A 25,926-nucleotide genomic window follows, 5' to 3' on the forward strand; every position below is an offset into this window, starting at 1 on the left:
AAAAGAAAAAAATCTAGTGAGTGGCATTTCCATAGGCAAAATTGAATTGTTAATGAGAGAGGTCAGTGGAGAATGGCCAGACTGGTTCATGATGGCAGTAACTCAAATAACCATGTGTTAAAACAGTGGTGTGCAGCAGAGCATCTCTGAATGCACAATATGTTGAATCTTGAAGTGGGCAGGCTACAGCAGTAGAAGATCGCACTGGGTTCTATTGTACCTAATGTGGCCAGAGTGTATTTTTAATGAATGCACAAGGTAATGTGGATCTACAGTAGTGTTGAGTATAGATCTCCATTTCACAGATATGTTTTAGATTTTCTTTGGAAATATTCCGCTGTTCCTCTGCAGAGTTCATTCAGCTGGGAAAATTGGGTCTAAGGAGGTGGTAGTGAAATTTGTGAGCAGGAAACAGGCAGCAGATTGAACGGCAAGAAATTATCTTTAGCTAACCTTTCAATTTCAATATTTGATGAATGTGTAGGAATTTTACCACATGATACTAAATCATTTTTTAAGTATCGTATTTGTGAGTGAATTGGATGAATTTGCACTATATGTTTGCATCAGAATATTTAGTTATCTTATTAATCAAGTATTCTTGTATCTTCAATTTGTGCAAGATATTTATCGTTTGTGTCTCTTGATTATCATGCACATCTTTTACACAAAATCAGTATTTTGTACATATTCTGTTCTTTCTTACCTGACGAATCTTTAGTTACTGAAGTGCAACTTAAGCTAAAAATATACATCTCATTAAAATGTTATTTTGCTGCTAAGAGCATGCAAACAATATTATTAACAGATGCTGAAATGCAAGATTTTACTATTATGCTTAATTAAAATTGAGTCTTAGTTGGAATCCATTTTGTCTTCAATTTTGAACAAGTAAGGCTGCTTTTGGGAGAATTTTGTTTTGTCCTTTGAAGTGAATTGGTTTCTTTAAACCTTGCTTATTCATATTCTCTTTTCATGCAGAAATCAAGATGACTACCAGTTAGTTCGTAAATTAGGTCGGGGGAAATACAGTGAAGTGTTTGAAGCTATTAACATCACAAACAATGAAAAAGTAGTTGTTAAAATACTTAAGGTAAGCCATGCTTTAGTATTAATATAGCACTTTCTCAAAACCCATGTCTGTTGCATATGTTGTCTAAATAAGAAAAGGCCCCTTCCAGTTTCATCTCAAGAGATGTGAATAACAATATAAAAATATTAAAGCCTTTCAGTTGGTAACTGGGACATGGCATTTGTATCAATTTCAGAGCAACAGAAGGCCATTTATTTTGATTTATCACTGAGTTTGCAGTGGTAAACCTCATCTAGCAATGCTTGTCCTGTTGACAGACACTCTTGGACTATTTTCCATGCACTAATTTGGACTTGGATAGAAAAAGGAAAATTATGAAGAGGTGCGAATAAAAATTTGATTCTATTTGTGATATTTGATCCCAATGGATTCATTCATCATCGGCATTATCATTATGTGTATTGTTGTGAGAAGGCGATTGTTCCTGGGAGATTCTTCTACAGAAGTGGTGTGCCGTTGTTGCTTTCTGGGAAGTGTCTTTACAAGACAGTGACCCAAGCCGTCATCAGTTCTCTTGAGATTGTCTGCCTGGGTTCAGTGTTTGCATAACCAGGACTTGAGATATGATCATCTACCACATGCTCCCACGGCTTCACGTGACCCTGATCGAGGGGCTAGTGATCCGCGGGTTAGTGCAGGAAAAGGGACACTTTATACCTCCTTTGGTAGAGACACATCTCCACCCTGGCACATAATAATACATTCATTAGCTCCAATATAAAAGCTAATTGAGATACGCATTTGTTTTTTTCCCTTTCTGAATTAAATTTATCCCCACTCTGCAGATTCTTTGTCCAAAGTCTGCACTATGTATATTCGATAGCCCTATGAACTTTGCCCCAAGTGTATTTTCTTCTCCTTGTAAGTGTTGACAGAAAATAACACGTCATATTTGGTCATCCAGGGGGTCTGATAATCATTAAGATTATCCACAAATGCCTGTTTTGATCACCTGTAGCAGAATTTTAATTTTTATTTGCATTGTTGAAATACTGTCGATAGTTTTGGTCTCCTGATCCAAGAACTGGCTTTCAAGACGGTGCACAAAGGTTCACTGGATTGATTCCTGGGATATGTGCGTTGTTTTGAGGGAAAATTACCCCAAAATGTCTAACATCTCTAGAATGATGACTTCATTGAAATATATGAGACCGGGGCTTAACAGGACAATATTTTGAGGGTGTTTCCCTTAATGGAGAGGTTCTAAAACAAGGGGCATAGATCTCTGAATAGTCTTAAAACTGCAATAAACAGCAATTTCTTCTGAAGATGACAAACCTTTGGAATGCTTCTGAGAGCTGTGGATGCTCATTCTTTAAGTATAATCAAGTCAAGACAGATTATTAGATTGAAGGGAAATCGAGGGCTGTGTATATCCAATTGGAAAAATGAACAGAAGACAAAGGTCAGGTCAGCTCTGGTTTTAATGGCGTTGCAGACTTCAAGTGTTACCTAATGTCTCAGATTCTTGTGTAATATGGGCATTGAGGATCATGGCAGCATCCTTCCTTTGCTCGATTAACATTTGTTAATTAAATTTGCATCAGCATTTGGATTTGTTAACATATCAGCTTGAGGTGCAAATTTGCTGAGCTACCAGGGAAGCAAATGTAATTCTTTAATTTCGTTTATAAACCCTTGTGATGCTGCCTTTCTACATTCGAAGGCTGCAAAACTATCAGTGGCCAGAGACTTGATTCTGTTTTCAAGCAACAGTGGGCAAAATATTTATTTATTGAGAGACACACTATGGTATAGAATCAATAAAAATAAGACAATTAGGCAGACTACAAGGGGTCATGAGATGGTTATAATTTTATAAGTACAGCAGGATAAACAAGCCCTTGCAGCCCAGTGAGCCCTTACTGACCAATTACAACCATGTGACCAATTAACCTTCTAACACATAAGTCTTTGGAATGTGGGAGGAAACGAGTACATAGGAAACCCACACGGTCATGGTCAGACAGCAGCAGAATTGAACCTGCATCACTGGCAAATCCATGCATCCCTTTAAATTTTACTTTTTGCCATATTCCTTTCTGTCATGTCTGTGAATTTAACAAAGGGAATACCTTCACTATCAAGCTTCTGTTAGTGTTGCAATACATCTAAAAGTTTGGGTTGTTTCTTAATTTTAGGTCCTCCATCTCCTCATCTTTTCCACCCAAAGTAAAATTTAGAGAATACACAACTTTTGCAAGCGCTGTATGAGGTAATATATATATGCTCACTGAAATTTGGCCACCGAAAGGATAACTAAATCAATCCAATTAACTTTAAAGTCTTTTAATTGTAAACAACTTTATTTTTACTGCAGCCTGTAAAGAAGAAGAAAATAAAGCGTGAAATTAAAATATTGGAGAATCTACGTGGCGGTCCAAATATTATCACTCTCATAGATATCGTCAAGGATCCAGTGGTATGTGAAGATTTCTGTAGCTCCCTATCTTCCTTTCACTCTTTCTTAATGGATGACAATTACCTTGGTGAAAGTTTATTTGTAAATTGCAGATTATATTGGGGGAACTAATTTTGGACATTTTGTACATATTCATTGTCCTGTCATTGAACCTCCATTGAACCTGTCCTGAATCATAAGAATACAAATGAGAAAAATACTTAACATTCCGTATTTCTTAATGTCATATTTTCTTATGGGTTCACCAATTGTGACTCTCTTGTACCTCCTCCTCCATTTCTGTCCTCTGGATTTTTGAACAGCAAATTGATTTTATTCCATTTTTATTCTAGTTAAGAATTGTTATACAGATGCACTTACTATTATTCTACTCATTATAGTGTTCCCAGTAATAAATTGAATGCAGATAAATTCTTTGCAAACCTATTCAGTGATTATATCATAAACAGATGGCTATCAAGAAAGATGTTCGAAGGATAGTATCTCATACTGGGCTATATTTATCAGAGATGTCCTCCTTTAAGCAACAAGGTTTCCCTCCCTCTACTATTGATGCTGCCCTCACCCACATCTCCATTTCCTGCATCCATGCTGACTCCCCATCTTTCCATGCCTCTATGGTGATAGTTCCTCTTGTCCTTACCTACCACCCCATCAGTCTCCGCATCTAACACATCCTCTGCAACTTCCGCCATCTCCAAAGGGATTCTACCACTAAACATCTCTACCCAGTTTCCGCAGGGATTGCTCTCTTGGCGATTCCCTTGTCCATTTGTCCCTCCCCACTAATCTCCTTCCCAGCACTTATCCCTGCAGTGGTCTAAAAGCTACACCTGCTCATACACCACATCCCTCATTTCTGTTTAGGGCCCTAAACAGTCCTTCCAACCTTCCAAGTGAGGCAACTTTTCACCTGTGAATCTGCTGGGCTTATCTATTGTGTCTGGTGCTCCTGATGTGCGGCCTCCACATCTGTGCTATCCTTCATAATTTGGGGGAACCGCTTCATCAAGCATCTCACGCAATCCACCGCAAGCAGGATTTTCGGATAGTCAAACCTTTTAATTCTGATTCTTATTCCCACGTGTTGGTCCGTGGCTGCTTCTTGTGCAACACCTTATATCCTGTCTGGGTACCCTCCAACCTGATGGCAAGAGTATCAATCTCTCTTTCCAAATAACAAATCCCACCCCCCCCCCCCCCATCAACTCAGAACTTTTGCTTCTAACCTGCCTATTACTTCCCATGCGTTCCTTTCTTCTTCCCTTCCAGCTATCCTCTTAACCCTCTCCCCCACCTATTCATTTCCATAGATGCTGTTGAGTTCCTTCAGCATTTTGTGTGTGTTGTTTTGGATTTCTGGCATCTGCAGACTTTCTCGTGTTTGTATATTTATCAGATGTTCCCTTAAGTCCCTATGGAGTTAACTGAAGTGTTTGATAGTGTTTGTTCCAAAAAAAAAGATCTGTGAGATAACATGATGTGCAAGTTATCCAATATTTGGTGTCTCCTTCAACTAGATACAGTTGTGATAAGGTTTTGATCATGAAGTTTGGGCATAAATGCACATTTTTTTAAAAACATGGTGTGCTGTGTTCCACCCAGTTAATCTGTTTTTTCTTGTAATGCATTTAGTGAAACATTTTTCTTTCTGCCTTTAAATATAGAATTATTTGTTTCCATTAAGTTACAGAATACAGACATGATGAATTGATTGGCTGATTTAGGTGCTGTATCATTTAATCTGAATGCATAAATGTTGATTGGGTTGAATATATTGCTGATCTAGTAGTGTATGGTGACTGGCTGACATTTGGAGAGAACAATATATATTAGGAACCTTTCTCGTGCTGAATAAATGCTTGAATTTCTGCAGATTTAGTTTTAACATTTAATTCAGAAAGAGTTATGACAGAACTACAATAGCTTCACAAAGACCTTAAATTTAGATTCAAATTTTCTAATATCATATGGACATGGAAACATACAGTAAAGCGCATCATAACAACCAGCGCACACAGGGATGTGCTGGGTACAGCCTGCAAATGTTACCACACATTCATTGAATTTTGTCAACAAAGCAAGCCGCTTTCCCATCCACTCATACACCCAGACAGGCCTCCGACCCCAGGATTGGGCATCTCTACCCTCCAGTCCCTGGCCCAGACTTGCAAACAATGGGCTTTTGACCTGCGGATAAATTGACCCTAGGGGCTTCGACTTTCAGGCCCGTACCTAGAGATGCGCTGTCTTTGGGCTTCTACCAAATTAATGGAACACCAAGAATTTAGCTGACCACCAAGTTGCAAGGTGGCATAAAACATAGGAGCAGAATCAGGTCATTTGGCCCATCAAGACTGTTCTGCCATTGAATTATGACTGATCCTCTTTTTTTCCCTCCTACTCGGCCCCTTTCCCTGGCCTTCTGGATAAGACAATACTGGGAACAATTTGACTTCCAAGAACCTGGATAACTTGGCACTTATTCGGGGTCAACAATTTGTTCTAATAAGCATGTAATACTTTTATAATAGTAATCACCTTTGCAAAGCAAACTGAATGAAAAGGAAGCCATGCAAATGTCGAAAATGTGAAATTAAAGTAAAATGCTTATAGCAATCGGCAAGCTGGCAGCAGACTGAGTTAAGTTCCCTGCAATTTGAGGGTGTGTATTTATTGAGTGTCATGGAATAGTTTAGCTCAGTGCATATATAACAGCTTTCAAAGACCAACTGATTTCATTCTCCCTCTTTGTATAGTCTTTGGAAAAAATCTTCTTTAAATATTTATATTTTAAATCTAATCTATTTTGTTTCCACCCCCTACATAGTCAGACAATTTATGCCTGTACATAAATATAAACTTCTGTCTATTTTTGACAAGTTTATGCATGTTGACCAACAGTGTATTTTTTTGCCAAAATTTCAAGGAGAGGATTGATTAGATGAGATGAAGAAAGAGGGCTGAAATTTAGTTGAACTGAAGAATGGGAAAGCAGTGCCTTAGTCTCTAAAATGGTAAGAGAAGTGAGAAAGAAGAGACTGACTATAGTCTTTCAAACATTTCTGGATTAGCTGGATGCACCAGAAGCTTGTCTGTTGAGCAGATGACATAGTTGGGGCATCCTCTGGTTCCTGAAAAATTCTTCAAATTTTGTGAAGTACACAGAATTCTTAAGCGTGGAGGATTGTTGCTGATTTAGTGTTTCTCCCTCATTTGGTGGGGGGGGGGTCATCAGACATCAAGGAGTCGGAGATAAGAAGCAATTTATGCTGGAGAATAGCAAATCTTTGGAATTCTGTCCCCAAAAGGTCTGTGAAGACTCTGGCTGAGTGTATTCAGGAGAGAGTTGGGAAATGTTAAGAATAAAGCACATGATGGAATATGAAGGATGCTGAGGTAGAAGATCACTTGTGTTTTTATTGAATGGTCAACAGGCAAGTGGGATCAGATGGCCTACTCCTGCTTCTGATTTTTTTTTTGATGTTTTCTGTTCTGTAAACAGACTATTGAGCTCAAGTTGGAGGCAGTTTGTACTTTGTCTTCTGAGATTTACACTGAGCCCATATTTATTCAACTAACATGTTTGTTTTGAACTCATCAAGGGTAATCATCGTCATGTTCACAATGCCAGCTGAGGTGATTTTATTTTTTCATGTAGCAGGCTGATGAAATGCATATAGTCCCATTTTAAAGGATTAAGAGAATGATTTTTGGTCTGAGTGTGGAGATTTTTGTTTATTTGAATGAAGCTTTGATTATTTTATGATAGATTATTTTTATCATTATGTCATTGACAGGTTTTGTCTTTTTGGTTTTTTTCTGTTTTGCGTACTTTTTTAAATCACTAAGCACTCTTAGTCAACTTGATTCCAACATTATTTTTTGCATCCAGTATAGAGCATATCCATCTCAGATATATATATATATATATAATATATCTTAATGTAAACTTTGTGATGTGGACAATTTATATTTAATGCCACTTTAGATTGCTTGAATTCAATTTTATAGCAATCATTGCACCAATTGCAATCATTGAGAGCTTGGATACATACATGGAATTATGATGTAGTGGCCATTACGGAGACTTGGCTGGCACCAGGGTAGGAATGGATTCTCAATATTCCTGGATTTCAGTGCTTTAAAAGGGATGAGGGGAGGAGGGGTGGCATTACTGGTCAGGGATACTATTACAGCTGCAGAAAGGGTGGGTAATGTAGCAAGATCCTCTTTTGAGTCAGTATGGGTAGAAGTCAGGAACAGGAAGAGAGCAGTTACTCTACTGGGGGTATTCTGTAGGCCCCCTGGTAGCAGCAGAGATACCGAGGAGCAGATTGGGAGACAGATTTTGGAAAAGTGCAAAAATAACAGGGTTGTTATCATGAGTGACTTTGACTTCCCTAATATTGATTGGCACTTGATTAGTTCCAAGGGTTTAGATGGGGCAGAGTTTGTTAAGTGTGTCCAGGATGGATTCCTGTCACAGTATGTTGACAGGCCGACAAGGGGGAATGCCATACTAGATCTAGTATTAGGTAACGAACCTGGTCAGGTCACAGATCTGTCAGTGGGTGAGCATCTGGGGGACAGTGACCACTGCTCCCTGACCTTTAGCATTATCATGGAAAAGGATAGAATTAGAGAGGACAGGAAAATTTTTAATTGGGGAAGGGCAAATTATGAGGCGATAAGGCTAGAACTTGCGGGTGTGAATTGGGATGATGGTTTTGTAAGGAAATGTACTATGGACATGTGGTCGATTTTTAAGGATCTCTTGCAGGATGTTAGGGATAAATTTGTCCCGATGAGGAAGATAAAGAATGGTAGGGTGAAGGAACCATGGGTGACAAGTGAAGTGGAAAATCTAGTCAGGTGGAAGAAGGCAGCATACATGAGATTTAGGAAGCAAGGATCAGATGGGTCTATTGAGGAATATAGGGTAGCAAGAAAGGAGCTTAAGAAGGGGCTGAGAAGAGCAAGAAGGGGGCATGAGAAGGCCTTGGCGAGTAGAGTAAAGGAATACCCCTAGGCATTCTTCAGTTATGTGAAGAACAAAAGGATGACAGAAGTGAAGGTAGGACCGATTAGAGATAAAAGTGGGAAGGTGTGCTTGGAGGCTGTGGAAGTGAGCGAGGTCCTCAATGAATACTTCTCTTCGGTATTCACCAATGAGAGGGAACTTGATGACGGTGAGGACAATATGAGTGAGGTTGATGTTCTGGAGCATGTTGATACTAAGGGAGAGGAGGTGTTGGAGGTGTTAAAATACATTAGGATGGATAAGTCCCCGGGGCCTGATGGAATATTCCCCAGGCTGCTCCACGAGGCAAGGAAAGAGATTGCTGAACCTCTGGCTAGGATCTTCATGTCCTTATTGTCCACGGGAATGGTATTGGAGGGAGACGAATGTTGTCCCCTTGTTCAAAAAAGGTAGTAGGGATAGTCCAGGTAACTATAGACCAGTGAGCCTTACGTCTGTGGTGGGAAAGCTGTTGGAAAAGATTCTTAGAGATAGGATCTATGGGCATTTAGAGAATCATGGTCTGATCAGGGACAGTTAGCATGGCTTTGTGAAGGGCAGATCGTGCCTAACAAGCCTGATAGAGTTCTTTGAGGAGGTGACCAGGCATATAGATGAGGGTAGTGCAGTGGATGTGATCTACATGGATTTTAGTAAGGCATTTGACAAGGTTCCACACGGTAGGTTTATTCAGAAAGTCAGAAGGCATAGGATCCAGGGAAGTTTGGCCAGGTGGATTCAGAATTGGCTTGTCTGCAGAAAGCAGAGGGTCGTGGTGGAGGAAGTACATTCAGATTAGAGGGTTGTGACTAGTGGTGTCTCACAAGGATCTGTTCTGTGACCTCTACTTTTTGTGATTTTTATTAACAACCTGGATGTGGGGGTAGAATGGTGGGTTGGCAAGTTTGCAGACGACACAAAGGTTGGTGGTGTTGTAGATAGTGTAGAAGATTGTCGAAGATTGCAGAGAGACATTGATAGGATACAGAAGTGGGCTGAGAAGTGGCAGATGGAGTTCAACCTGGAGAAGTGTGAGGTGGTACACTTTAGAAGGACAAACTCCAAGGCAGAGTACAAAGTAAATGGCAGGATACTTGGTAGTGTGGAGGAGCAGAAGGATCTGGGGGTACATGTCCACAGATCCCTGAAAGTTGCCTCACAGGTAGATAGGGTAGTTAAGAAAGCTTATGGGGTGTTAGCTTTCATAAGTCGAGGGATAGAGATTAAGAGACGCGATGTAATGATGCAGCTCTATAAAACTCTAGTTAGGTGGAGTACTGTGTCCAGTTCTGGTTGTCTCACTATAGGAAGGATGTGGAAGTATTGGAAAGGGTACAGAGGAGATTTACCAGGATGCTGCCTGGTTTAGAGAGTATGGATTATGATCAGAGATTAAGGGAGCTAGGGCTTTACTCTTTGAAGAGAAGGAGGATGAGAGGAGACATGATAGAGGTGTACAAGATATTAAGAGGAATAGACAGAGTGGACAGCCAGCGTTCTTTCCCAGGGCACCACTGCTCAGTACAAGAGGACATGGCTTTAAGGTAAGGGGAGGGAAGTTCAATGGGGATATTGGAGGAAGGTTTTTCACTCAGAGAGTGGTTGGTGTGTGGAATGCACTGCCTGAGTCAGTGGTGGAGGCAGATGCACTAGTGAAGTTTAAGAGACTACTAGACAAGTATATGGAGGAATTTAAGGTGGGGGGTTATATGGGAGGCAGGGTTTGAGGGTTGGCACAACATTGTGGGCTGAAGGGCCTGTAATGTGCTGTACTATTCTATGTTCTATATGTTCAATCTAAATGAGTTAAACCCAAGGCTCAGGGGTGAAAAGGCCGGTATCTTGGAACAGTGAACTACCTAGATCTTAGAGTTTGAGACCTAAATTATCATCATTTATATGAAATGCAGAATTTTTGGATTATTTATTTCTCCCCTCCCCACCAATCTTGATCTTCATTTGACCTCTCATTTTCCAAACATCTGACTGTTGGTGGCAGGTGGCCTATGTAGAAGATCACTAGTAGAGTCAAAATCTATCTGATTGATTATTTTTTTTGCACAGACACATTTAGCAGTGCATGTCTTTATCAGTGTTCTGCACAGGGAAGTTTCCCCTCTGCCTGGTACTGACATTTTCTGAAATTTAAACTGCTTCACTTGCATCTTGTGTTTTAAGAACTACACACACAATGTGGTGGAGGTATCAGCAGATCAGGCAGCATCTATAGAAATAAACTTGCTGAGCATTTTGTGTGTGTGTTCCTCTGGGTTTTTAGCATCTTTAGAATCTCTTGTGTTAATGATCTGATGGACAGCTTGCATTGAATTTTATGTAAGTGACTTGCTGTATTAATAATTTTAGTGAAATAAAGGTGGTCAGGGTGATTATTTCCATTAGCAGTTTGTAGTTGTATGTGAGAAGCTTTCTGATTTAATCTCATGTATTCTGATGTTTAGATGTACATTTGATTTTTTTCAATGTCTTATTTAAGGTGTAGTTTAAATTACAAAAGCTCATGATTGGACATTGCTTTAATCTAGTGGCTTGCCTCTTTTAGTGCACACTAGGAGTAAATGTGAAAGGTGTATGTGGGTCAGTGTTTTTTTAAAAAAAATCTTACTAAGAGACCACAGTAGGTGCAGTCTCTTGTCAATAGACTTGACTACCCAAAGCTGTTTCGCTACCTGTTGTAAAAATTACAAGTCAAACAACATGGTTTATTCTTAAACACAAGAGATTGTGAAGATGCTGGAAATCCAGAGCAGCACACAAAAAGTGCTGGAGGAACTCAGCAGGTCAGGCAGATCTATGGAAAGGGATAAACAATCAACATTTCAGGCTGAGACCCTTCATCAGAACTGTTTTTTCCTTTCCATAGACACTGCCTGACCTGCTGAGTTTCTCCCGCATTTTGATAGTCTTTATTTTCTCTGGTTACTTGAGCCAGCATCAGTGTCACATCCTAAGTATGTGCTGTTGCAATGTGTGTTTTTTTTAAATATATATTTTTTTTTTCTTCCCTTTTAGTCACGGACACCTGCTTTGGTTTTTGAACATGTAAACAACACAGATTTCAAGGTAAGATTGGAGCTTTTTTAAACACTATCTGCATAATCATGGTATTCGTCACTATTTCTGCTGCACCAAAGTAGAATTCTTGCTTGGTTAGATGCAGTGGGGCCAAACATTCAGCAGTATTAAATCCAATGATGTTCATCTTTCACTATTGTACTGTGGCTGAGGGATTTGTGGCAGTGTTTTCCTCTTATTTGTTGGTACTGTACACAGACGTCGGTCGCCTCTCCAGTTCCATTTCCTTGTGTGTGGTAGCAAATGTTTCCACACTGCCATATGTACTTGTTTTCTGACAATCTTACTTTTGTGCCTATTGTTTGATCCATGCAGCATTCTGCTTAGTCCACTGGTTTTCATTTCTTTCACCACTTGTAACTCAGAATCTTAAACAGATTTCATAAACACAGCCTTTATGGTTTTTGCATCCACACTTGCCTGTAAGAGATCAATGAATTTTAATTCATCTGATGATGCCCTATAATTCTGAATTTCATATGTCAAAAGTCTGCTGACTGTTTGAATCAAAAGTCTTTGATGTTTCAAGTGTCACAATAAATTTTCTGTGCATGTATTATAAAAAGGATGTTTATAGATGGAGCTTATATTTTTAGTATGCAAAGATCTTCCCATTAACCACAAATATTCTCTTCCTGTCAATACATGCAATGCTAGAGGAGCTCAGCAAGACAGGCAGCATCTATGAAAAAGAGTACAGTTGATGTTTTGGGCCAAGACCCTTCATCAGGGCTAGTGAAAGGTCTTGACATGAAACGTCAACTGTACTCTTTTCCAGAGCTGCTGCCTGACCTGCTGAGCTCCCCCCAGCATTGTTAGATTTCCAGCAGATGGAGATTTTCTCCTGTTTATTATTCTCTTCCTGTGTAGATCGTGCTTTTAATATTGTGTTAGTAGAAAGATCTGCCTGTTAATAGTTCTCATCTGCCAAAGAATCCTGGCATTAGGAGTGGCAAAAGGCCATGTGACCTTCTCAAGCCTGTCTTACTATTCAGTAGCACTAGTCTTTGATTTGAGTGGTGGGGTGGAGATGCAACTCTATCAAAGAGGTGTATGTTATTCCTTCCCTCCTCTAGCCTTCAGGTCGCCCTTGGGCAAAGTGTAGCACCTAGTTAGCTGCTTCCCACCACCCCGCCTTGATCAGGGTCATGTGAAGCCACGGGAGCAGGTGGTAGATGGTCATATGAGCAGCTGGTGCAGATCACAAGTCCTGGTTATGTGACCACTGACGCCAGGCAGACAGTCTCTGAAGAGTATTAGTAATAGCTGGAGTCACTTGTGTTGTAGAGACACTGCCCAGCAGAAGGCAGTGGCAAACGATTTCTGCAGGAGAAAATTGCCAAGAACTATCACGGTAATACAAAGACCATAATTGCCCGCGTCATACAACATGGCACATGATGAACGAATGAATCTTACATTTGACTCCACCTTCTTGTCTACTCTTGAAAGATAATTCATCTTGGATTAATCCACAAAATGCAAAAATTGCTCTGTGTAGCTTCGACTAAGGGAAAAGATTTCCCACAATGGTGTAACCTGTATTTTTTAAGTTCTCAGTGTCATCTGTATGGCCATCTTTTGTATCATCTGCGCACTTCTAGAGAGAAGTTTTATGGTGAGATTGTGCAGGAGGGAGAGCATTAGATTCTGGGGATATCCTGACTTAAGCCTGTCGGTGATGGAGCGCTGGGACCAATATCCTTAGAGCTGATTTGCTGGTGCTGTGGAGGAGGTATTAAAATAACTAGTCAAGGACGTACTAGGGTGTGTACAGATTCAGAAGGGTAAAGTTCTGAACTGGAAACAAACAGAAGATTTATGTTTGGCCATCAGAGCAGACTAAAGGTGGAAAATTAGAAAAAAGTTCAAAGTAAAAGTTTATTATCAAAGTACACATATGTCACCATATACACCCTGAGATTCATTTTCTTGTGGGCATAGTCAGTAAGTCCACAATAGAATAATAACGGTAATAGAATGGAAAAAAAGACCAAGCCAATTTGGGCATTCAACTAGGGTGTGAAAGTACAGAAAGAAAGAAATGATAATAAAAAAGCATTAAGTATTGAGAAGATGAGATGATGAGTCCTTGAAAGTGAGTCCATAGATTTTAGGAGCATTTCATTGATGGGGCAAGTGAAATTGAACAAAGTTATCCCTTTTTGTTCAAGAACCTCATGATTGAGAAATAATAATTGTTCCTGAACCTAGTAATGTGGATCTAGAAGCCCCTGTACCACCTTCCTGATGGCAGCACTGAGAGGAGAGCATGACCTGGGTGGTGGGGACCCCGAGATGGATGTAGCTTTCCTGCATTCTCCACTTAGATGTTCAATGGAGTGGAGTGCTTTATCCGTGAAGAGCTAAGCTGTATTCACTACTTTTTGTAGGATTTTCCATTTGAAGGCATTGGTGTTTCCATACGAGTTTGTGATTCAGCCAGTCAATATACTCTCTACCATACATCTGTAAAGTTTTGTCAAAGTTTTAGATGTCATGCCGAATCTTCGCAATCTCCCAGGGAAGTAGCTTTTATCGCAATTTTGAGTGTTGAGTCCAGGACAGGTCCCCTGAAATTATGACACAGAGGAATTTAAAGTTGTTGACCCTCTCCACTCTGATCCTCTGATTGGTTCGTGGACCTTTGGTTTCCTCCTCCTTAAGTTTAAGAATTGTGCTATAATCAAGAGAATTTTTATAAAAAGAGGAATGTCAATATTTCTGTTAACAAAGGTGATATGTCAGATGGATCATCAAATTAAGCCATCTGGGTGGAATTTAAAATGCACATTGACACTTTAGACCTCTCATTATTCTGAAAGAGACAGCAGTGCAAATTTCTGATGTGCACAAACATTATGAGAAGCTAGGGTTGACATTTCAAAGGGTCTGATTTTAGCTGGGGCCACAAATGACAGATGCCTTGCATCTGGAAGGTCTTTTTTCGTCAGCCACTAGTATCATGTCCATCAAAACAGGCTGGTAATGAATGGGGAGGGACAAATTCTGCATTTAGATTATTCAATAAAATTTAATGTATATAAATTAGAGAATATTTCTGAAGCTAGGATTGTAGTCTAATATTGCTAGACTAAAAAGCTACACATCAAAGTTGAGTTACAAAATGCCACTTGAAGGTAGATCAATCTAAGAGCAATTGCGGACATTAAAAAGATTTAAGTAGTTTTAGGACATAGGCCCACAAAGAAAAGTTTGAGCTGCAGGATGTTCTCTTCCCAACACCCCCCCCCCCCCTTTCCATTTGTGTGTTAAAATATTAACACTGGAGAAAGTCTGGAAGAGTATGCAAGATTTAAATTAAAAGGGAAATTAGCCGAGCAATGAGAGGGATTGAAAAAATACTGGCAAATACGATCCTGCTTGAGGATGACTAAGGGAAGGATCTATTGGCCCTGAAAACATAAGGTGGAAGCAGAGGATCTCTGAACCACCTTACTGACCTGTGTAGCCAATTTCAAGGAGAGATGAATTTGGATCCCAAGATCTTTCTGCTGAGCAACACTATTCAACACTGTCCTACGCTCATCAATCTCTCTTGCCACCTTGTCAAAATCTCAAACAAGTTGGTGAGGCATGACCTGCCGTGCACAAAGCCATGCTGGCTTTCCGTAATTAAGCCAGGAGTTTCCAAATGCTCATATGTCATAGTCCTAAGATTTTTTCCAGCAATTTCCTTAAAACTAACATGAGACTCACTAGTCTGTAATTCACAGGATTTTCCCTTGTTCCCTTTTTAAATAGAAGTATAACATTAGCCACTCGCCAGTCCTCTGGGACCTCACCTGTAGCTAGAGAGGACACAAAGATGCTGGTCAAGGGCCCAGCAATCTCATTTCTTGCCTCTTCTAATAACCTGAGGTAAATCCAATCAGGACCTGGGGACTTAACCACCTTTATACTCATTAGGAGGCCCAACACTTTCTCCTACTTGACCTCTAAATGCCCTAACGTATGTATACACTCAGCACTAACCTCCTGATCCTCCATATCCTTTTTCCTTAGTAAATACAGAAGCCAAGTTATCATTAAGAACTTCATTCACATTCTTTACATCCAAGCAAATGCTCCCTCCCTTTATCCTTGAGTAGTCCCATCCTTTCCCGAGTCCTGATTAAGGGTCTCAGCTCGAAATGTCAACAGTTTTCTCTTTTCCATAGCTTCTGGCCTGCTGAGTTTCTCCAGCATTTTGTGTGTGTTGTTTTGGATTTCCAGCATCTGCAGATTTTCTCTTGTTCGTTTTATCATTGATCTGTGCTCAAGTTGTGTTGCATCTTGCAGTCAAATACTACCAGCTGAACTGACAATGTTAATTTTTTTGATGTATTCCCTACAGCAGCTGTACCAGACCTTAACAGATTATGATATAAGGTTCTACATGTATGAGATTTTGAAGGTATGTTGGAAAATATTATTTTGTTTTAAAGATAAGGTATTTGAAGCAGGGTGAAAACTAGAGTGCTTGCACCACAGAAACTAGTAACTCCTGATGGTCAATCTCCTGGAATAAATTATTTCCTTGAAGGCATACGCTCAGCTGACTACAGTATTAAGGGGATTATTTGAGGTATTTGCCTCAGTTATGGATTCAAACTAGAGTTCCTTCCGTACCAGAATTTTTGATTCAGATATCATCACTGCTGGCCTGATAAGAAATCAATAAATGATTACCAAGACAGATCTACAGCCGATTTTGAAGATCTAAAGATAATGTCACTGCAAAGTTTAGGGACATATTAAGTAGGAATGATTACATTGATTTACCATTGAATTAATCAGCTGAACTGCAGCCTTTCTTTTAAACAAGCTAGTTCTTCAAAATTGTAATTTGCAGATTCAGATGATGGATGTCAACCACTCAGATTCCTTCCTGAGCATTCAGTACAAAAAGGCTTTCACGATCTTGACATGCTGAATGAAGCACATGCAGCAATGAATTGGTTTGATGAAGGGCAAGGGGTGTCAAAGTTGTGCACTAAGACAATTTTTTTTAAAATGCTAAGCACTCAACATGTCAGGTAGCATAGGTGGAAAGAGGATCTGGGTGAATTTTTCAGGTTGAAGACTCTTGATCAGAAATATGGGGAATTTTAGTTGATTTTCATGCACAAACATTAGTTTGATGTCACAGTTTTCAAGAAGTAGGCCAAAGTTCTTCCTTGCTAGTTGAAAGATTGCATACCAATGCTCAACTACCACTTGAAAAGTGAGGCTGTTTAAATATGATAAAAGAGCATGATCTCTGGAGCAATTCTCCCCCTGTCAAACTACATTACAAGAAGCCAACTATCTGCAGTCTTGGCTCACACTTCTGCTGCACTTCACAGCTGTAAGCTGAATTACTTTATCGGTGACATTCTAGAAATAACATTTAAATTGTGAATTGCAGATGGGCAGTATCTCTAAGGGCACATCTCTAAATACATTCTCTGTTGCAACATTGTAATGTTCAGGAATAATTGTCTCCTAGAAATGGTTTTTACCATATTCATTTGAAATTCTTTACTCATTACCAGAAGTATGCAGCTCTACAAGTAAATAGCAAGTTCACTAGAGTTTTCTGGGGAATGAGTTGCATTTTCTTTTTAATCTACATGCAGACATTCAAACCTTCGTTTAAGGTAATGCCTTCAATGAAATCATCTTCTGATGCCTCTTTGCTTTAATCAAGTTCCAAGTTTATTGTCATCTAACTGTACATGTGCAATTTAAAAAAAACAATGTTCCTTTGGACCGCAGTGCACCCACAAAACATACATCACGCACAGCACATAAAACAAAATATTACTGCAAATAAGTTAATAAGTATAATTCAAAATGCAGGTATTGCACAGCACAAATAAACAGTAAACACTCAACAGTGCAGCAAACAGCTTGCTGCCCTAGTGATCAGACCTCAGTTGTGGCAGGGTATTCATTAGTCACGACAACCTTCTGGTTCAAGAGCCTGATGTTTGAGGGGTAATAACTGTTTCTGAACCTGGTGGTGTGGTTCCTGTAACTGTAACTTCCTGATGGCAGCAGTGATAAAAGAGCATGGTCTGGATGATGGATGCTTTCCTGTGTTAGCTCTCTTTGGAGATGTGCTCACTTGGCCTATGATAAAGTGGGTATGATCTTCGATGATCTCTTGGTGACTGTTTGGTCTTAATTTTCTAAATTCCAGACATAGGGTAGGACTTTTTGGTTCAATTGTATGGGGAAACGCATCCAAATTGGTGGTTCAAGATACTTGATGTGCCAGAAGAATTCACTAAATTTAGTTACTGATAGGTTGAAATCTTAATGGGACTCCTGTTTTCATCTAAAAATCAACCTCTGTTTGCAGGCCCTGGATTATTGTCACAGTATGGGAATCATGCACAGAGATGTGAAACCACACAACGTTATGATCGACCATGAGCACAGAAAGGTAACAGAAAGGCTGCTGTGTTATTTCTTTGTTTGATTTTGCACATCATGAGGTTCCAACTATGGTTGATGTAATTAAGAGTATATATATCTGTATGGGGAAAATTGGCAAAATGTTTATTCTGTGTCTTCCTGTCCCAATTTTTGTACAAGTTCAAACTTTAATTGATTAGTAAAGGAATTTCATTAGGGAAGGAATTGAGTTTTTAGGCAGAGTGAAAGGTTTGGGAATTAGGACAAATCAAAATTCTTACTGATATACCAGCCAAGGAAACATTTTAAGTAATATGCATGGAAGGACAACCTGTTGTCTTTAATTTGTTATGAAATAGCTTTGGAGATGCCTCTTTATTGGGATCAGGAATAATTTTGTGAAAACAGTGAATTATGGACTATGAGGAATAAATTTTAATGGTTTCTTTGGTGTAAAATTCATTGGAAGGCTTATTAGTGCCCATTAAATCAACTTTAAACTAGATTTATTCATCTACATTTAGTCTAACAAAAATTGCTATTACCTATAAAACGTAGTTATACAAAATTTCTGTCAGAGCTGTATTTTTCTCATGCAAAAATGTTCCTGTTGCTGGCGGGAGTATTGATTGGACATCTTGAGAAGCTGATGATGGTCAGCTGCCACTTCCACTTCGCACAGCTGCATTGCAGATGAAGGTGTTATGACATTGTTGGTTAGGGAAGTTGCAGGGTTTTGGCATGGAAGTGTTTGGTGGTGCTAATCAATTAGGGATGATGTATGGCTTGAAGGAAGCAGTGTTCCCTTGCACTTATCTGCAAGGCTGGAGTTTATTGTTTTACAAAGTACTTTGGAAACCTTAATGAGTTGCTGCCAGTCAGCATTCTGTGATGTGACTGAGGAAATGACTGATTAAGCTAGAGTTGGGCTGCTGATCAAATGAGCTGTTTAGTCCTGCATGGTGCCAAGCTTCTTGAGTATTGATGAGAGTTGCATTCATCAAGAAGAGTGTGTTTCTGATTTTATTTTGGCTTGTGGATTCTGGAAAAGCTTTGCTTGAGAAATCAAGAGATAGTGACATGCTAATCTGCTTATCTAATCAGAATATTAATCACTTGTTGTGGAGTCCATTAATTGAAGACTCATCTCTGACCGCAAAGTTTCTCATCGCTTCCTCCTCTTTGATATTCTCCATTCTGTTTCCCCTCTCACGCCTTCTCCACTTGCCCATCACCTCCCTATTCCTTCCCCCTTCCAAATACCCACTGTCTTCTGTTGACTTCCTTCTTCGGATCTTTACCTCTTTCACTTGCACCCTCCTAGCTTACTTCATTCCCCACTACCCCACCCACCCATCTTTCTCCTCTGCGTTGCAGTTTCACAAGGTTGGCACAGTTTTTTTTTTGAAGCAGTGCCTGGTATTGTATCTGGCATGTTTTTGTACACTCATCATGGTCGTTCTTTTGGCTTGATAGTAAAAATAAGGGCAGCATGGCTATTTTCTCAGCTCAGGTGACCCAGGTTCAATATTAGCTTCCACAACTGTGTGCAGTTTGTGTGCGTTTCCCTGTGACCATGTGGATTTGCTTGGAGGGTTCCAGTTTCCTCCCACACTCCAGTCTATTGGTAGATCAACAGATCACCTTAAATTATCCCTAAAGTGTGGGTGAATGGTAAAATTGAGTGATATGGTGGAAAATGGTTCTGCTGCTGATCCTTGTACTTTTAACTTCAAGGTAGGTTAGATTTTAGAGGCTAGGTCTGCTCTGAATTTTGATTTAGGAGTACTATATATGACAGCTGGTGTCCTTTTCATGAAAAGACTCAACGTAAGAACTCTGGCAAGGACTTTCCCTCTTTGGAACAGATGCATGTACAGGCTGTGGTCAAATTATATGTCAAGTTCTGTCATTCCAATTCAGATTTGGTTTGTTAACTTTATGCTAAAACACACTGTTATCCCTAGCTCAGTCTCTGCTATACTTAGTGTTTTTTCCAGGTTGTTCATCAGTTGAAGGAGGATGGAGAATGAACATGAGTTTTCCTTATCTGTGTGACCTGATGTAATGAGTCTAGAGTTGGTTCAGCTGCCAATACTCTGTTCCTGGTGGACTGTTCTGTATGTGAAGATATACCTGGGAATTCTGAGTTTGGAATGTTCATTGATGTATTGAAATGTCACAATTTGGGCATGTTTCCAGAAATAAATGAGGAATGTGCAGAGGTGACTGGTTGGATGCATCTGTCCTTGTGAAATTTGGCATTGAATTCTATGCTGGTTGCCTGTACCTGTGTTGAAGTGAGAAGTAGGACCAATTCAACTATCTAAGAGTGGGTGGATGTGCTACTATAGCCATTCTTCTGGATGAATTGTTATAATTGATGTGAACATGCTGTAGATTTAATAAATATAGTCAGACAGCTCACTGATCACGGGTAATGCTGGAGCTTACTAAATTCTGATAGATGTAATGTTCTATTTCAGTATATTTTTGTAGGTAAGACCTCTGTTACTGCAGGTGAGAGAATCAATAAGGATGCCGTAGTTGATCTTTGGAATGCCAGGAGAGAAAAGTGGGAGGTTTTGTTTTGCTTTTGATTGTCATCTACTGATCCCTGCTGGCAGATGCATTTGTGTGGGTGTCACTTGAGCAAAGGATTGAATAGTCCATGTTATCTCCTGTGGTCCAGCAGTTTACAAATGCTGTGCATGTAAGCTGGCATTGAAAGCACTTAAAAGCTTGGATTTGAAAACTGATAGGGTAGAGTACTCTGTTCCTGCAATGCCTGTGCAAAAGATGAGGTTTAAACAAAGGTTTTGAGGTTCGATAGAGTCTAGTGGAGTATGTTAATCCCTTGATTCTAATTATTTCAATGATTTGCTCTCATCTAATCTGATGAAAATGCCTTCTGCAACAATCTGTGATTTGTTTTTTCTTTGACCAGTTGCGGCTGATAGATTGGGGTCTGGCAGAATTCTACCACCCTGGCCAGGAGTACAATGTTCGAGTGGCCTCCAGGTACTTCAAGGGACCCGAACTACTTGTAGATTATCAGGTGTGAACAAACAACATTTTGAAACGTCAATACTGCTCTCCTGAATTAATTTACACTGACCATAATTTTTGTTGGATTGTAACCATTTTACTCTTTAGTATATAAGTAAATGACTTTGGTATGAAATAAATAAAAATTGTCAGACAATCCAAAAAGAGAAACAAAAATTAAGATTCAGGTCAATGACCTGACATCAAAACACTGCAGCTGCTGACCTTCATAGTTCTTAGAGCAATTTTCTTTTATTTGTCATATTTGTAGCTTCTTTATTTTGCTTTTGTTTAAAATGACAATTTTGATATGTAAACTGTAGGTGTGAAATGTAGTGCAGAAATCGTCAGATTCTTCAAGTTTTAGTTCAACTTGGGCCACCTTGTGAGTGAACTTGCATTCTATTCCACAAGTATCATGTGAGCTAGTGTGATTGTAACAGAAAACTTAACACTGTAATCTCCGCATACTAGATATATCACATGCCACTGATTTCATCAGTGGTAGAAAATAAAGATCATGGGATGATTAAAATAGATGATTAAAACAGTCTGATTGTACAGTTGATTTATCTAGTTAAAACTTAAAGTACAGTCTGCCCTCCTTATCCGCGGGGGATTGGTTCCGGGTGCTCAAGTCGGTGGACTTTAGGACTTGGCGGAGCACTGGAGCTTATTTAACCTGTCTCAGTGCGGTGGACTTTAGGTTTCTTAAGTGTTTTATATGCATAGAAAGGTTAAATATATGCTGTATGCTAAGACAAACATTTGACTGACGCTAATTAATACCAGATGTACCTGTTTTGACTTAGAGAACTTCCAGGTTTTTTTTTTATTCCCGATCTGTGGTAACCTATGCATGTCCTCCAGTATACTTTAAATCATCTCTAGATTACTTATAATACTCAATACAATGTAACTGCTATTTAAATAGTTGTTATACTGTATTGTTTAAGGAATAATGACAAGAAAAAAAGTCTGTACATGCTCAAACAAGTGCTGGAGAGAGAAGTTCTGGGTTTTCCCGATCCGCGGTTGGTTGAATCCGTGCATGTGGAACCCGCAGATAAGGAGGGCCGACTGTATTCTGAGAGTTTTAAGTATTCTACGAGGTTTATGTGCTTCTGCATTTTACAATGAATAATAATGATTATCTTAACATTGGTATGGAGGGGCCACTACACAGGATCATTTAAAAGCTGCAGAGGGCTGCGAAGTCTGCTAACTTCATCGTGGGCACTAGCCTGTCCACCATTGACGACACCTTTAAAAGACGGTGCCTCAAGAAATCCCTTCAGGTCCCTCATCACCTTGGACATACCCCCTTTTTATTACTACCATCAAAGAGAAGGTACAGAAGCCTGAAAACGCACACTTAACAGTTTAGCAACAGCTTCTTCCCCTCCACCTGAGCCTGCAATGAATCAACCCATGAATACTATGCCACTATTTATACTCTTTTTGCACTACTTATTTAATTTTTGTGTGTATGTATGTATATACAGTGGCATTAGAAAGTTTGTGAACCCTGTAGAATTCTCTCTATTTCTGCTTAAATATAACCTAAAATGTGATCAGATCTTAATGCAAGTCCTAAAGCTAGATAAAGAGAACTCATTTAAATAAATAACACAAAAATTATATTCATTCATTTATTGAGAAAAATGATCCAATATTACATGTATTTGTTGGAAAAAGTATGTGAGCCTCTGCGGTAATACCTTCTACAAAAGCTATTTGGGGTCAAGTGTTCCAGTCAATGAGGTGAGATTGGAGGTGTGGATTGTAGAGATGCCCTGTCCATACTGTAAATTCCAGTGTATAAGCCGAGATTTTGGTCCTAAAATTAGGGGGTCGGCTTATACAGAGGGTGTCATCTTTGGAAAAATGAATACACAGAAGACAGGTCATATTTATTGGCTGTTTTTGAGTCAAATTAATTCCACTGTCGACGCATGAATTCTTTGAATGGTTTGTTTAAACTCACATCTAGTGGCTGGAGCATGGACATCAAACCACCGGGGATGACTGCAGTGTCCGTATTTTCAGCTTTCAATGTTGCTTTTGTCTCACCTGACAAGTGCACTTTGAATATGTCCCAGACAAGTAGTGACTTTTCCTTCCTGAAACCTTCTGGACGTCGACGCCACACTTCAAGCAACCCGCTTTGTCCATCCAGTCGCGTTCTTGAACGTAAACAACACCCTTCGGGAATTTTCTAAGCAATCTTTGTTTTTTCGTCTCAACACAAGATCGTGTCTATTCATAAATCGGGTGCACCAACTTCGTGAAGCTGACCCCACAGTGTTTCTCGGCCCATTCCAACACTTAAACTCGAATCATTTCTCTGGTAACAGTGTATCCAGATGATCGCTGGTGCTTCACCCACTCTAAAACTTTTTCTTCGCGTTCTGGACACTGGCATGTTTTCCCGCGGTTTGCACATTTCATCTTTGGCATTTCCGTCAGCGTGTCCTCCGCTTTTCTCCATTCTCTCACTTGTTTCTCATTTACACTAAACTTCTTAGCAGTTGCAGAATTATTTGTTTCTTTAGCAAGATCTACAACATTCAGCTTGAAGCCAGCATCATATCTCATTCGTTTTAATCTTCTGTACATGGTGGTCGCAAACTCAATACTGAGTACATACACGTACTGATCCTGCCACCCTATGTTATGCTTTAACAAGATTACGATGGGCGCTAAATGGTTTCATGGGGGTTACATTTCAGAGGATTCTTTACCATTGGGCACCTAATCCAAAACTTCACTCCCTGATTTATTTATTAAGAATTCGCTTATAATGCCCTACAATGTGTATACCTATTAGCAGGTACTGGTTTACAAAATTTCCAGGTCCAGGATCTGGCAAAGCTGAGTACTGAGATCTTGTGATCTTTTCTGGCTAAATCAAAAACCTCTACAAAAGGGGTCGGCTTATACAAAGGTAACATGAAAAAGTCACTTTTTCAACCTTGAAAATGGGGGGTTGGCTAGTACTCCAGGTCGGCTTATACAACAGAATTTACGGTGTATTAAAAAGACATACAAAGTCAGGTTACTGACAGAGCCTGCTCTTCTCAAATAAGATCCGTTTATGTGCACCATGCTTCAATCAAAACAACTTTTAGAGGACCTTAGAAGAAGAATTGTAGCAATGCATGAAGCTGGAAAAGGCTACAAAAGCATTTCTAAAGACCTAAGTGTTCACCAGTCCACACTAAGAGAAATTGTCTCCAACTGGAGGAAACTCAGTACTATTGCTACTCTCCCTAAGAGTGGGCATCCTGCAAAGATCACAGCAAGAGCAGAACATGCAATGCTGAAGGAGGTGAAAAAGAACCCAAAGGTAACAGCAAAAGATCTGCAGAAATCTCTGGAACTTGTTCATGTGTCCACTTTAAGAAAAACATTGAACAAGAATGGTTGTCATGCAAGGAAACCACTGCTCTCTCAAAAAAAAATTGCTGCATGTCTCAACTTTGCAAATCACCTAGATGTTCTACAACGCTTCTTCGACCATGTTCTGTGAACAGATAAGACAAAACATAGAATTAGAAACAAAGAAAACTTACAGCACGATTCAGGTCCTTCGGCCCACAAAGCTGCGCCAAACATGTCCTTATCTTAGAAATTACCTGGGGTTACCCATAGCCCTCTATTTTTCTGAGCTCCATGTACCTTGACCAGGAGTCTTTTAAAAGACCCTATCATATCCACCTCCACCACCATTGCCGGCAGCCCATTCCACACACTCACCACTCTGCGTTTTAAAAAAAAAAGTACTTACCCCTGACATCTCTGTACCCAGGCTAATTATTGTAATGCTTGAATCAAATTGTTGTTCAGGAAAAGATTAACTTTTTGGCAGAAACACACAATGCTATGTTTGGAGGAAAAAGGGGCATGGTGGAATGAGCATCATGGTCTGGGACTGCTTTGCTGCAATCATTGAGGGAGCAAAGAATTCAAAACTGTATCAAAACACTTTGCAGGAGAATGTCAGGGTAGCAGTCCATCACCTGAAGCTTAATAGAAGTTGGATAATACAACAAGACAATGATCTGAAAGATATAAGTAAATTAACAACAGAATGGTTTAAAAAGGAGAAAATGTATGTTTTGGAATGGCTGAGTCAAAGTCCTGACCTTAATCCAATAGAAATGTTGTGGAAGGACCTGAAGCAAGCAATTCACGCAACGAAGCCCACCAACATCCCAGAGTTGAAGCAGTTTTGTAAGGAGGAATAGCCTAAAATTCCTCCAAGCTGATGTACAGGACTGATCAGTTACAGGAAATGTTTGATTAAAGTTGTTGCTGTACAAGGTGGTCACACCAATTACTGAAACCAAAGGTTCACACATTTTTTTCCAACAAGTACATGTAATATTAGATCATTTTTCTCAATAAGTAAATGAACATTGTTTTTTGTCATTTATTTAGTTAAGTTCTCTTTGTCTATTTTTAGTACTGACGTGAATATCTGATCATGTTTTAGGTCATATTTAAGCAGAAATAGTGAAAATACTACAGTGTTCACAAACTTTCTAGCACCACTGTATGATACTTATTGTAATGTACGGTGTTTTTTACTGCTGCTGCAGAGGAACAACATATCAGCAATATTAAACCTGATTCTGACTGACTGGAACAGTGAAAAGTTAGTTCATATGGGTGTCTAGAAGTTGAGTGTTCGTAACTCAGAGTGATCTTTAATTAAATGTTATACCAGAATAAATCCAATGCTACCAGCCTCTAATAAAATGCAGTGACTCCAAAAGGAGATGTTAAAAGATAGTAGCTGAATGATGGATGGAAAATTTGTTAAGTTGGAATTCTCTG

At 39.5% G+C, this 25,926-nt stretch overlaps 1 protein-coding gene across 2 annotated transcripts in view; it reads left to right on the plus strand.

Annotated features, from left to right (window-relative positions):
- The window catches only part of LOC140736225 (casein kinase II subunit alpha), a 114,104-nt gene that overhangs the window by 79,326 nt on the left and 8,852 nt on the right, over positions 1-25,926 (plus strand). For both annotated transcript variants that reach the window (XM_073062142.1, XM_073062141.1), the window contains 6 exons: positions 982-1,093; positions 3,414-3,515; positions 11,569-11,619; positions 15,989-16,048; positions 17,981-18,064; positions 20,984-21,094. In XM_073062142.1, coding sequence (XP_072918243.1) covers positions 982-1,093; positions 3,414-3,515; positions 11,569-11,619; positions 15,989-16,048; positions 17,981-18,064; positions 20,984-21,094 — 520 coding nt within the window. The remainder of the gene's footprint in view (positions 1-981; positions 1,094-3,413; positions 3,516-11,568; positions 11,620-15,988; positions 16,049-17,980; positions 18,065-20,983; positions 21,095-25,926) is intronic.

The sequence above is a fragment of the Hemitrygon akajei genome, chromosome 11 (assembly GCF_048418815.1).
Source record: "Hemitrygon akajei chromosome 11, sHemAka1.3, whole genome shotgun sequence".
In the NCBI taxonomy this organism is placed as follows: Eukaryota; Metazoa; Chordata; class Chondrichthyes; order Myliobatiformes; family Dasyatidae; genus Hemitrygon; species Hemitrygon akajei.